Source organism: Carcharhinus amblyrhynchos, chromosome 1 (genome assembly GCF_965287045.1).
Source record: "Carcharhinus amblyrhynchos chromosome 1, sCarAmb.v2.hapA, whole genome shotgun sequence".
Classification (NCBI taxonomy): domain Eukaryota; kingdom Metazoa; phylum Chordata; class Chondrichthyes; order Carcharhiniformes; family Carcharhinidae; genus Carcharhinus; species Carcharhinus amblyrhynchos.
Window position 1 is genome coordinate 63,441,119 of NC_137324.1, and position 12,372 is coordinate 63,453,490.

At 42.3% G+C, this 12,372-nt stretch overlaps 1 protein-coding gene across 7 annotated transcripts in view; it reads left to right on the forward strand.

Annotated features, from left to right (window-relative positions):
• Nucleotides 1–12,372, forward strand: part of ddx4 (DEAD (Asp-Glu-Ala-Asp) box polypeptide 4) — a 76,184-nt gene that overhangs the window by 42,949 nt on the left and 20,863 nt on the right. For all 7 annotated transcript variants that reach the window (XM_080186064.1, XM_080186037.1, XM_080186081.1 and 4 more), the window contains 4 exons: nt 3,347–3,499; nt 4,132–4,286; nt 5,475–5,604; nt 6,524–6,690. In XM_080186064.1, the coding sequence (XP_080042190.1) occupies nt 3,347–3,499; nt 4,132–4,286; nt 5,475–5,604; nt 6,524–6,690 (605 nt within the window). The remainder of the gene's footprint in view (nt 1–3,346; nt 3,500–4,131; nt 4,287–5,474; nt 5,605–6,523; nt 6,691–12,372) is intronic.

Genomic DNA, 12,372 nt, shown 5'->3' on the forward strand with positions numbered 1-12,372 from the left:
AAGGGGAACCAGAGAGTAGGGCCAGTAAAACTCAAACAGCAGGCAGGGTGGGATTGCTAATCAGAGGGTGTGGTGGACTGAAGTGCACTTCTTTCAATGCAAGAAATGTAACAGGCGAGGCAAATGAACTTGGATTAGTATGTGGAACTACGATGCTGTTGCCATTACAGAGACTTTCTTAAGGGAAGGAAAGGATTGGCAGCTTAACATTTCAGGATACAGATGTTTCAGGTGGGATGGTGGGGGAGTAGCACTACTGGTTAAGGAGAATATCACAGCTGTACTCCGGGAGGGCTCATACAGTGAGGTAATATGGGTAGAGCTCAGGAATAGAAAAGGTGCAGTCACAATGTTGGGGGTTTACTGTAGGCCACCAACAGCCAGTGGGAAATTGAGGAACAGATATATAGGCAGATTTTGGCAAAGTGTAAAAGGTAATAGGTTTGTTGTGGTGGGAGACTTTAATTTTGCCTATATTGGCTGGGACTCCCTTAATGCTAGGGGTGTGGATGGGGCAGAGTTTGTAAGGAACATCCAGGAGGGCTTCCTGAAACAGTATATAGATAGTCCAACTAGGGAAGGGGCCATATTGGACCTGGTATTGGGGAATGAGCCATCCAGGTGGTTGTTTGTTTCAGTAGGGGAGCAGTTCAGGAACAGTGACCACAATTCAGTCAGCTTTAGGTACTGATGGATAAAGATATGTGTAGACCTCAAGTTAAGGTTCTAAACTGGGGGAAGGCTAATTACAACAATATTAGGCAGGAACTGAAGAATGTAGATTGGGGCAGATGTTTGAGGGCAAATCAGCATCTGGCATGTGGGAGGCTTTCAAAGTGTAAGTTGATAGGGATTCAGGACCGGCACATTCCTATAAGGATAAAGGATAAGTATGGTAAGTTTTGGGAACCTTGGATAACAAGAGATATTGTGAGCCTAGTCAAAGAGAAAAAGAAAGCGTTTATCAAAGCGAAGAGGCTGGGAACACAAAGCAAGTGTGGAATACGAGGAAAGTAGAAAGAAACTTAAGCAAGGAGTAAGAAGATCTAAAAGGCATCATGAAAAAGCATTGGCCAGCAGGATTAAGGAAACTCCTAAGACTTTTTGTACAGACGTAAAGAATGAGAGGCTGACTGGAGGATAAGGGAGAGAATCTGTGTGGAGCCAGAGGAAATGGGCGAGGTATTAAATGAGTACTTTGCATCAGTATTCACTAAAGAGAAGGACTTGGTGGATGATGAGTCTGGGAAAGAGTGTGTAGATAGTTTGAGTCACGTTGAGATCAAAAAGGTGGAGGTATTGACGTTCTTGAGAATCGTTAAGGTACATAAGTCCCCAGGGCCTGATGGGATATATCCCAGAATACTGAGAAATGTGAGGGAGGAAATTGCTGGGGCCTTGAGAGAAATTTTTGTACCCTCACTGGCTACAGGGGAGGTCCTAGAGGATTGGAAAATAGCCACTGTTTCTTTGTTTAAGAAGGAAAGCAAGAATAATCCGGGCCACTGAGCCTTACATCAGTGGTAGGGAAATTATTGGAGAGGATTCTTCAAGATGGACTTTATTCCCACTTGGAAATAAGTGGATGTGTTAGTAAGAGGCAACATGGTTTTGTGAAGGGGAGGTTGTGTCTTGTGAACTTGATCGAATTTTTCAAGGAAGTGATGAAGATGATTGAGAGTAGGGCAGTGGATGTTGTCTACATGGACTTCAGTAAGGCCTTTGTCAAGGTCCCTCATGGCAGACATGTGCAGAAGGTGATGTCACATGGGATCAGAGGTGAGCTGGCAGAGTGGATACAGAACAGGCTTGGTCAAAGAAGACAGAGGGTAGCAGTGGAAGGGTGCGTTTCTGAATGAAGGGCTGTGACAAGTGGTGTTTCTCAGGGATCAGTATTGGATCTTTGTAATATATATAAATAATTTGGAGGAAAATGTAACTGGCTTGATTAGTAAGTTTTGTGGATGACACAAAGGTTGGTGGATTTGCGGATAGCGATGAGGACCATCAGAGGATACAGCAGGATATAGATCAGTTGCAGACTTGGGTGGAGAGATGGCAGATGGAGTTTAATCTGGACAAATGAGGTAATGCATTTTGGAAGGCCTAATACAGATAGGAAACATACAGTAAATAGCAGAACCCTTAAGAGTATTGATGGGCAAAGGGACCTGGGTGTAGCATAGGTTTAAGGTGCGAGGGGCAAGGTTTAAATGAGATGTAGGAGGCAGATTTCTTAGAGTAGTGGGTGCTGGAACTGTTGCCGGGAGAGAGAGAGTTGAAGCAGATACGGTAGTGAGTTCTAAGGGAGATCTTGACAAGCACAGGAATAAAGGGGTATGTCCCCTGAAGGGTAGGGGATTTTAGTTAAGTTGGACAGCATGGTGGTGTAGGCTTGGAGGGCCAGAAGGCCTGTTCCTGTGCTGTAATTCTTTTGTTCTTTATTCCCACCGTCCTGCATTTTTTTTTTTGTTTTGCTCTAATCCCCTTTAAATCCCCTCACTGGTTATTGATCCCTGTAGTAAAGGGAAAAGTTTTTTTCCTTTTCTAGTATTTCTCATAGTTCCATACACCTCAATGAAGTTCTCCCCTCAGCTGTCTGGGCACTAATGAAAACAACCCCAGTCTATCCAGCCTTCCTTCATATTGAAATGCTCCAGCCTAGGCAACATCCTGGTGCATCTCTTTTGCACCCTTGCTAATGCAATCACGTTCTTCCTATAATGTGGCGACAGAACTGCAAACACCACGCTAGCTATGGCCTAATGTGCATTTTATGCAGCTCTGTCATAACCTTCCTTCCTCTTGTATTTTATGCCTTGACTAATAAAAGCAGGTATCCCATATGCCCATTATCTACTTGTCCTATTGCTTTCAGAGATCTGAGAACATTCACCCCAAGGTCCCTGTGTTCCTCTGTACTACTTAATGTTCCACCATTCATTGTTTATTCCCTTGTCTTGTTAGTCTTTCCAAAAACCTCACTCCTTTTTTGGGATTAAATTCCATTTGCTGCTGTTCTGACCAGTCCATCTCTATTGTCCTGTAATCTAAGGCTATCCTTCCTGCTATTTACCACACCACCAATTTTCATGTTGCTGGTTAACTTGCTTATCTTCTTTCTTCCCCATTCATATTTAGATCATTAATGCACACTGCAAATGGCAAGGGATTCGCCACTTGGCACAGGCTTCTAGTCATAAAAATGTATTTGTATTCGTGGTTCATACGGTCCCCAACATTGAATGGAGCTTAAAAAAAACATTCTCAAGGTTTGTACACCGTAATTCATTTCAGTTCTATAGACCAATTACTAAAGCTTATTGTTTTTTTTTCCCCCTTCTAGTCATTTGATGAAGCTCATCTGTGTGAAACTTTGAACAAGAATATCAATAAGGCAGGATATCTGAAACCTACACCAGTTCAGAAACATGGAATTCCAATTGTGCTTTCGGGACGGGATTTGATGGCCTGTGCCCAAACTGGCTCTGGAAAAACAGTGAGTGGTAGAAAAAAACACCATGTAACCAACTCTTAATGTGCTGGTACTATTTTATGAATTGCCCTTTTACATGTAAATTTATACTTTAGCACCTTTTGAGTGGGAAAGATAAAAATAGCTGAGTCCTACTCCTGATTTTTATTTCTGATGCATTTTATCTATACCAGCTCATAAGCAATAGCTTCCTGGACAGTGATTGCTACCATCTGATCAGCGTCATTTTTTTTTTGTTTTGTGCGCAACCTGTACATTGCAACATGCAATACCTTTTTAAAATTTCTTACGCACCAGCATTCATGTATCATTATAAACTGGGTAGCTTGCAGCTGGCTAACATAGTATGTTCCAGGTTCTTGTGCATTTAAAGGGAAAATGGTTTAAAGCTTTGTCTTTTAAAAAAAAAAATTGCTGCTAATCTTCTACCCTCACACTCTTCGTAAAGGCCATTGCAATTCTCTACCTTTTTCCAAGCCACTTTTCAATGCGTGAACCCAAGGTAAAGGTCTTTGCTCAATATACGTGCACTGTCAAGTTAGAGTAACTGATTTATAAGAATCTGAGAAGTTAATGCTCCTCCTTTCCTGTAATAATTGCGGTCAATTGGTTTTTTTTGTATGTAATTGTCACAGGCTGCGTTCCTGTTGCCAATGATAGAAAAGCTAATTAGGGGGAATGCAGCATCCAGTCGATTCAAGGAACTACAAGAACCAGAAGTAGTTATTGTAGCTCCAACACGCGAGCTGATCAATCAGATATATCTGGAAGCTCGGAAATTTTCTTTTGGGTAAGTAAATAAAAAAAACCTCCAAGGAATTGGATTTCTGGCAAAAGTACAGAAATTGCTGAGTCAGCATTTCTCAACAAAGTTAGTATTTTGGATGTTCATTTGAACTGAACATTGAAAAGTTAAGTGTTCAATTTAAAAACCAAAAATTCTGGAAAAACTCATCTGGCAGCATCTGTGGAGAGAAATGTTTCGAATCCATAAGACTTTTCTTTAGAGGTGAGTTTTTCCTGCATTTTACCTCTTTCGTATTTCTGGCATCCACAGTATTTTGCTTTTATTATAATGTTAGTATCATTTGAAGAATGAGAAGGAGGGGAGCAAAATTATGTACTTTTTTATTTAAAGATGGCAGCATCTCCTAAACTCTATTCAGAAGGCTGCAATTGCATGGAGGACATCCATCACCTCCCAGAATCTCTCCCTGTTCAGACTTGGGCATGTAGCCTCATTTTTGTTTTCTTGTCAATGGTTAATAATTTTAGAACGCCCTACCCAGTAGCATGATGTGGTACTTGTGCCACAATAACGTCAGTGGCTCCGGTGGGCCTAACACTACTCCCAGGGTGGGTTTTAAGTCCAGACCTGGCCTGGAATTAATTTTTTTTTAGAAAAGGTCCTTGCGTCCGCAGAAAGATATAAAAACACCAGAGCTGGTTAGCTCAGTATGGTTCAGAATAACACCGTAACGTGATTTTTGATTCACGTTCCTGCTATGGTGAACGTGAGACCTGCCTGTCTGCACTTGGCCCCTGTGAGTAGAGGGCAGTGTTGAACCACTACTGACTGGCTTAGAAAAAGACCTGCCTTTTGGCAGGACGCAATGACCAAAGTAATAAGTGCAAATTGTGGAATGTGGGAAAGGCCTAGTGGAACAAAAATGAGAGGTTGGAGGGCAGGGCTGAGAAAAATGACAAATATAATGCAGCAGTTTCTTGACACTACGCAGTTAAGCACCTGAAGCCTCCAGGGTGAGGGAAGTAGGCTAACCCCGTGAGCCCGGTCCCTGTCAACATTTGTTACAAAGGGCGTTGACTCTACTCTTGAAGTTTATGTTAAGTATTGTTGGGAATGGGAGAGGAAATTTTGAGTGCTGAGCTGAAGGAAGGTCCGGGTTGTATTTACAAGTTAAAATTGCCTAACCTTTCCCCTCAATTTTATGAATCCTGTGTTTTTCGATATTTACAGAACTGTTATAAGACCTGTTGTGGTTTACGGAGGAACGAGTACCGGCCATCAAATTCGTCAGGTTTTACAAGGGTGTAATATCTTGTGTGGCACACCTGGCAGACTTTTGGATATTATCTCCAAAGGAAAGGTAAGCTGTTGGTCATTGTATAGTAAAAGGCTATTATAGAAATTTACTGTCAAGAATGCTGGTAAATTGGAAGCCATATGTTGTCGTATGATGGAACAACTGCGCTGAAACTGAGATTGATCATGGATTGTACATTTAATGGACAATTTCAGATCATTTCTTGTGTTAATCAGAAACTAGAATTTCAACTCAACAGAAATATTTTCTCACCTACCACTGTACTGAAAGAAGGAAGAATATTTTTTAAAAAACCGACATGCTGAAAGTTCTTAAGACTAGCAACATCTGTGAAGGGAGAGAGTTGACATTTCAGGTCCTCTCCGCTACAAATCTGATACTAAGGATATTTAGTATTTTCTGTTTTTCCATGTTTCCAGCATCTGCAGTATTTTGATTTTAGAATGCATTGCCTGATGGGCTACAAGTAGGCCAAAAACCCTCAGGATAAATGTTGGCCATCTTTACTCTAACTTTGGAAAATAACTGGCTGTGATTTTCATCCAGTAACTGTTTAGATAACTTCCTGTATAATCAGAAGAGTGCCAGTAAGCTTTCAAAATCTGGGCCCAGGACATCTTATCACAGAAGTATGGGGATAGGTGTAGCCCACCGTTTAAGCAGTAACATGGCAAAACAATTCCTGCCTTTTATTAAATCTATCTAATTTCTTGTTAAGACGATTGGAAAATAGAACAGGATCTACAAAGGACAGACACTTTTTTGTCAGGTTACCACCAAGATTCTAAAAATAAAGGTGTGTTCATACTCTTTCCAGTTAAAGGTCATTGATATGATGACCACTGTTCCTCTCACCACCTGTGGCCCATACAGTTTAGTGGTAGCTCATCATTTTGTGACCAACGTTTTTATTTCGACTCTGTAGCTCTTGGTGAAACTTATCTATTTTCATGATTTCTAGGTTGGCCTTGGTAAGGTTCAGTACTTGGTATTAGATGAAGCAGACCGTATGTTGGATATGGGATTTGAACCTGACATGCGGAAACTAGTCAGCTCATTTGATATGCCACCAAAACAAAACCGCCAGACATTGATGTTCAGTGCCACCTTTCCTGAAGAGATTCAAAGGCAAGTTCAAATACCAAGCACATTTAGAAACATTACTTTGAAAGTTTGCTCATGCTCCGGTTTGATACTGAACTATCACAGCTAGGATAAAATGCCCTTGGGCAAATTAGCATAACTGAATTTGTTTACTTTTTCAAAATGAAGTTGATTTTTGTTTAGTCTTGGTTTGGCACAGTCCCCTTAACACACATAAATGAGATTAAAAGCCATCTGTTGTCCATTTATGTTCCAAGCATAACTGAATATAAATGTGGTAGTTAACTATTTGCTGTCCTCAAAAACCTGAGGGAAGATCCAGACTATGTTTTGAACCAAGTTTTATATATGTGATTTGCACTTTACTTTTGAACATGGTGGACAGCGTTTTGTTTGCATAATGAATGCAATTCAATCGAGTTGATTTCAATATTCAGAAAGAAAGTTCAGAATAGTTCTCAATCAAAATAAATGTATGCTATTGTTAAACTAAAATACAGCTGATTGTGACTGTTACATTTTTCAAATTGGTTTATATTGTCAGTTATAAGTGCATGTGTTACTCATTCACCCATAAACTCAATTCAGCTGTAAGGTTAGAAAAATATTTATAGTGAAAGTAAAGTTTGTTTGTTAATCACAAGTAAGGCTTTTACTTTAACACTGCCATGAAATTGCTGTGAAATTCCCCTAATTGCCACAGTCCGGCACCTGTTCAGGTCAATGCACCTAACCAGCACGTCTTTCAGAATGTGGGAGGAAACCGGAGAAACGAACGCAGACACGGGGAGAACGTGCAAACTCCACGCAGACAGTGACCCAAGCTGGGAATCAAACTGGGTCGCTGGTACTGAAGCAGCAGTGCTACTGTGCTGCCTGGGAGGGGGTGCTGAATGGAGTATTTTAATTATAAACTTTTAATTTAAACATGTAATTCAGCATGTTATTGCTAATTGAAAAGAAGGGGTTCTAGCAAGGGAGACTTGTATTTGATTATATTATCTAGGATAAAGTTATTGGCACAGAAATACTTTAGCTCTTCTAGAAATAGAGTTGAGGCACAATTGATCCCTCATTTGAGTTTGTAAACTAGAAAGTTTTTCAAAAATCTTCCCTGGCCGCACCCATTAGGGTTCCTCATGTCTGCTAAATAATTTTCCACCCAATAACATAAACGATGGTTAGCCTGAAGAGATCTAGTTTAACAGGACATGCATTTCCCTACAACTCACCCCCCCCCCCCCCCACCCTTTATAGCACATTATAGTCAGCATATAATTCTGACAAGTTTACTTACTGTTTCAAACAAAGAAAGTTCTCTGCCCAAGCCCCCTAGTTATGCCCACATTAAAACTTTCAAACTTCTTTTTTTTACTGCTGATCGCATGTCACCTTGTTGACTCTCTAAAGGGCTGGCCTCAAAGTTCCATTCGATTCCTGCAAGTAGAAGCTTCAGTCTCTTTCCCTTCCCCTCCTACCAACAGAGATCACAGGACATTCAGCAAATCAATATCAATAACCGCCTTTACTTCTCACCAGTTTGTGCATAGCTGATACTGAAAGGTCAATTCTGGTACTTGGGTTTTTGTGCAACCTTCTGAACATTCCTGGGGATTCTGAAACGGACAGTGCACCTCCATGCATTTTTCAAATAACCATTTATATGCATCAAAGCATAACCCATCAGTCAGTCAAATCTTTGCATTTGTTAATGTATTAGCCAATGTTGATCAGTTCATAGTCTTGTGTGAGATGTAACATTGGCATCTCATTACTCTTTATTTGTTGTTTTTAGATGTAGAAAACCTGCTTAATAGCTGAATATGTACAGAAATACTCCTGGGTTACAAAGTTTAGTCTGAAATACCAGAATATAGATGGAAACTTTTTCTCCCAGTGCCGATTTATAAATGATTGTGGTAAACCACTGCTTGATTTGATTTTCATTTATTATTGCCACATGTATTAGTATACAGTGAAAAGTATTGTTACTTGAACGCTATACAGACAACGCATACTGTTCATAGAGAAAGAAACAAGAGTGCAGAATATAGTGTTAATCATTGCTAGGGTGTAGAGAAAGATCAACTTAATGCAAGGTAGGTCCATTCAAAAGTCTGGCAGCAGGGAAGAAGCTGTTCTCAAGTCAGTTGATATGTGACCTCAATTGTATCCTTTTCCTAACAGAAGAAGGAAGAGAGGATGTCCAAGGTATGTGGGGTCCTTAATTATATGGCCACTTTGCTGAGACAGCGAGAAGTGTAGACATCCAATGGATTGGAAGCTGAGTTATGTGATGGATTGGGCTACAGTCATGACCTTTTGCAGTTTCTTGCAGTCTTTGGGCAGAGCAGGAGCTAAACCAAGCTGTGATACAACCAGAAAGAATGCTCTTTATGGTGCATCTGTAGATGACGTGCCAAATTTCCTTAGTCTTCTGAGAAACTAGAGGCGTTGGTTAAGAAAGCCCACCATAGTGTCGGCATGGAGAGACCAGGACAGGTGGTTGGTGATCTGGACAACTAAAAACCTGAAGTAGAAATAGTTGAAAACTACCTTGTCCCCATTGTTAGGGGCATGTTCTCCTCTACGATTCCTGAAGTCGATGACAGTCTCCTTCGTTTTGTTGGCGTTGAGGGAGAAATTATTGATGTTGGAGGGGAATTTGGCCACACAGTCATAGATGTATAAAAAGTATGGTAGGGGATTGAGAACACAGCCTTGTGTGGTACCAGTGTTGAGGATGATCATGGAGGAGGTGTTACTTGGCCTTACTGATTGTGGTTAGGAAGTTCAGGATCTGTTGCAGAGGGATGAGCCAAGGCCCAGGTCACGGAATGTGGAGATGAGTTTCTTGGGAATCATGGTGTTGAAGGCTGAGCTGTAATTTAATAAATAGGTGTCTGACACAGGTGTCTTTGTTATCAAGGTTGAGTGCAAGGCTAGGGAAATGGCGTCCGCTGTTGCAGCAGTAGGCAAACTGTAGTGGATCCAAGAATCCAGAATAGATTCATGTCATGACTAACCTTTCGAAGCACTTCATAATGATGGATGTCAGAACCATGGACAATGGTCATTGAGGCACGCTGCTAAGGGGGGGCGGTTTAGAACGGAGTTGAGGAGGAACTTCTTCACTCAAAGGGTGGTGAATCTCTGGAATTCTCTGCCCATTGAAGTGGTGGAGGCTACCTCGCTAAATATTTTTAAGACGCGGGTTGATGGGTTTTTGATAAGAGAGGGGATTAAGGGTTATGGGGAGAGGGCGGGAATTTGGAACTGAGCCACGACAGATCAGCCATGATCTTATTGAATGGCGGGGCAGGCTCGAAGGGCTGGATGGCCTACTCCTGCTCCTATTTCTTATGTTCTTTTCTTTGGTACTGGGATGATGGTCATCATCTTGAAGCAAATAGGAGCCTCGGATTGTTGTAAAGAGAGATTGGAGATGTCTGCAAATACCCCCACCAGCTGATGTGCACAGGATCTGAGTGGTTATCCAGGTACTCCATCCAGTCTGGGGGTTGACCTTTGAGAAGGTGGCTCTGACATCTACATTGGTGACTTCATATACAGTTTCATCTGAGGCTTTCAGGGTGGAGGGTGTGCTCTCGTTGATCTCTTGCTCAACACGGGCGTAAAACGCTTTGAGCTCATCAGGGAGGGATGCATTGGAGCAAGTGATTTTACGAACCTTCATTTTGTAGCCTGTAATGCCTTGCAGACCTCGCCATGGCGAGGGTCCATGTGGCTAGCCTGGGATTCCAGCTTGGCCCAGTCTTGCCTTTTGGCATCTTTTGATGGATCTCCTTAGATCATGTGTTTCTTGTATAGGTCAGGGTTGCCAATCTTGAACACCTCCTGACCTAGGCTTCAGCAAGCTGTAGATATTCCTATTCATCCATGATTTCCAGTTGGGAAACTCATGGAGATGCTTCTTTGGCACTCCAGCTTCTACACACTTACTAATGAACTCTGTTACTGTAGTGGTTTACTTGTTCGGGCTGGTCGCAGAGTTTTATTAAATACTGACCAGTCCACTGACTTCAAGCAATCCTGTAGGAGATCATCTGATTCCCCAGACCAACATTGCACAACCTTCTTTGACGGATTCTCCCACTTTAGTTTTTGCTTGTCAGCTGGGAGCAGAAGCACAGCCTTGTGGCCTGATTTGCCAAAGTGTACTCACAAGCTTTTGGGTTTTCTCCCTGGTGTTGGTGACAAACCTGGTGTTGTCAGACTTCTTGCTGTGTTTACCCCAGTCCAACGCCGGCATCTCCACAGTTTGTCAAAGTGTGGGCAGGCGATAGAGCGGTAGGCATATTTGATATTTATGTAGCAATGCTTTAGGGTGTTTTGGGCCCTTGGTGGTAACTTGGTAGTACGCTCTTGAGCTTTGCCTAATTGAAGATGCCGGCTACGATTAATAAGGCCTCAAGACGTTTTGCTGTGAGACTATTTGATCATCTGGCATGATGTTGCTTGCTTGGAGTGGGATGTGAACTCCCGCAATAGGGGTGGCATTTTAGTGTCATGTATTCTAGGTTCAGGAAGCAGAAACTTGTTAGTGTTACATCTATCCACCACAAGGTGTTGATTAGGAGGGAGACTCCACCTTACCTAGTCTTCACTGAGGCTGCTGTACTGTTCATTTGATGGATTGAGAAGCCCTATGTTTGTGGGGCACAGTCCGGTGAAGCAGGAGGTGAGCCATGTCTCTGTGAAACAGAGCACACAGCAGTTCCTCAGTTCTCGTTGGAAAGTGAATCTGGCTTTGAAGTTCATCTAGCTTGTTTTCCAGTGATTAGATATTTGCAAGGAGTAAGGTGGGGAGGGGCGCCTTGGGACCGCATTGTTTTACTCTCGCCTGCACATTTTCCATGCTTCCTGGAGTGACTGGTTGTCTTCGAGCCTGGGGGGGTGGAAACAGTGAAAGTAATTTGCGGTGCTAAGAGTATAGTTGTGTCCAGTGAGGTTCTTTGCTCTGGTCGATGTTTAGATGGAGGATTTGTTGCCTTGCTTGAGGTTCCTGCGTCATTATATGGGTCCAGACCATGCTCTGGCTAGGACGGGTTGAAGGCTGGTAAGTGGATGACATGCCGGGAGTCACTGCCAGGTCAGGATCTTCCTTTGGAGGTCGGAGGATCTCTAGACCTGCAAGTAAATTTAAAAGAGCAGTGTTTGTGATTGTTAGGCAGTGGGAGTTGATAACAGTGTGGGGTGATTGTTGAAGGGGAGTGGAAGAGTGCTTGGGGCTTACAGTTTTCCAGGTTGGGGGCTGGGGAGGAGAGAGCTGCAGCCCCAGGGATGCAGGCCTGGTCGTTGGAGACCAGCAGAGTGAAGGTCCTGGCTTTGGCAGCATTTTCCTGGTCTCGAAGTCAGTGTAGTAAAATCCCCAGTCCTGGGACTGCATCACTGGCTGCAGGTCACACGTACTTTGTTTCAGCAGGTACAATATGTCTTGATAGAAAAATATTCCAAGTTGTTCTGTTTGGGATTATATACTGCAGGTTTTTATCATTTGTCGTTCACTTTCAGTTGTGCCTAAATTTACAGCTGGGCTCTGTATGGAGTAGGAATGTTATTATGAACTTGTAGAATCACATTGGAGTTGGCAGAAAGCATTCTGTGTCCTCTGGACCTTCATCCAGAGGGATAGATACTGAAGATTAAATCTGGGACCAAATGATTGAATGAAACACCTGAAGA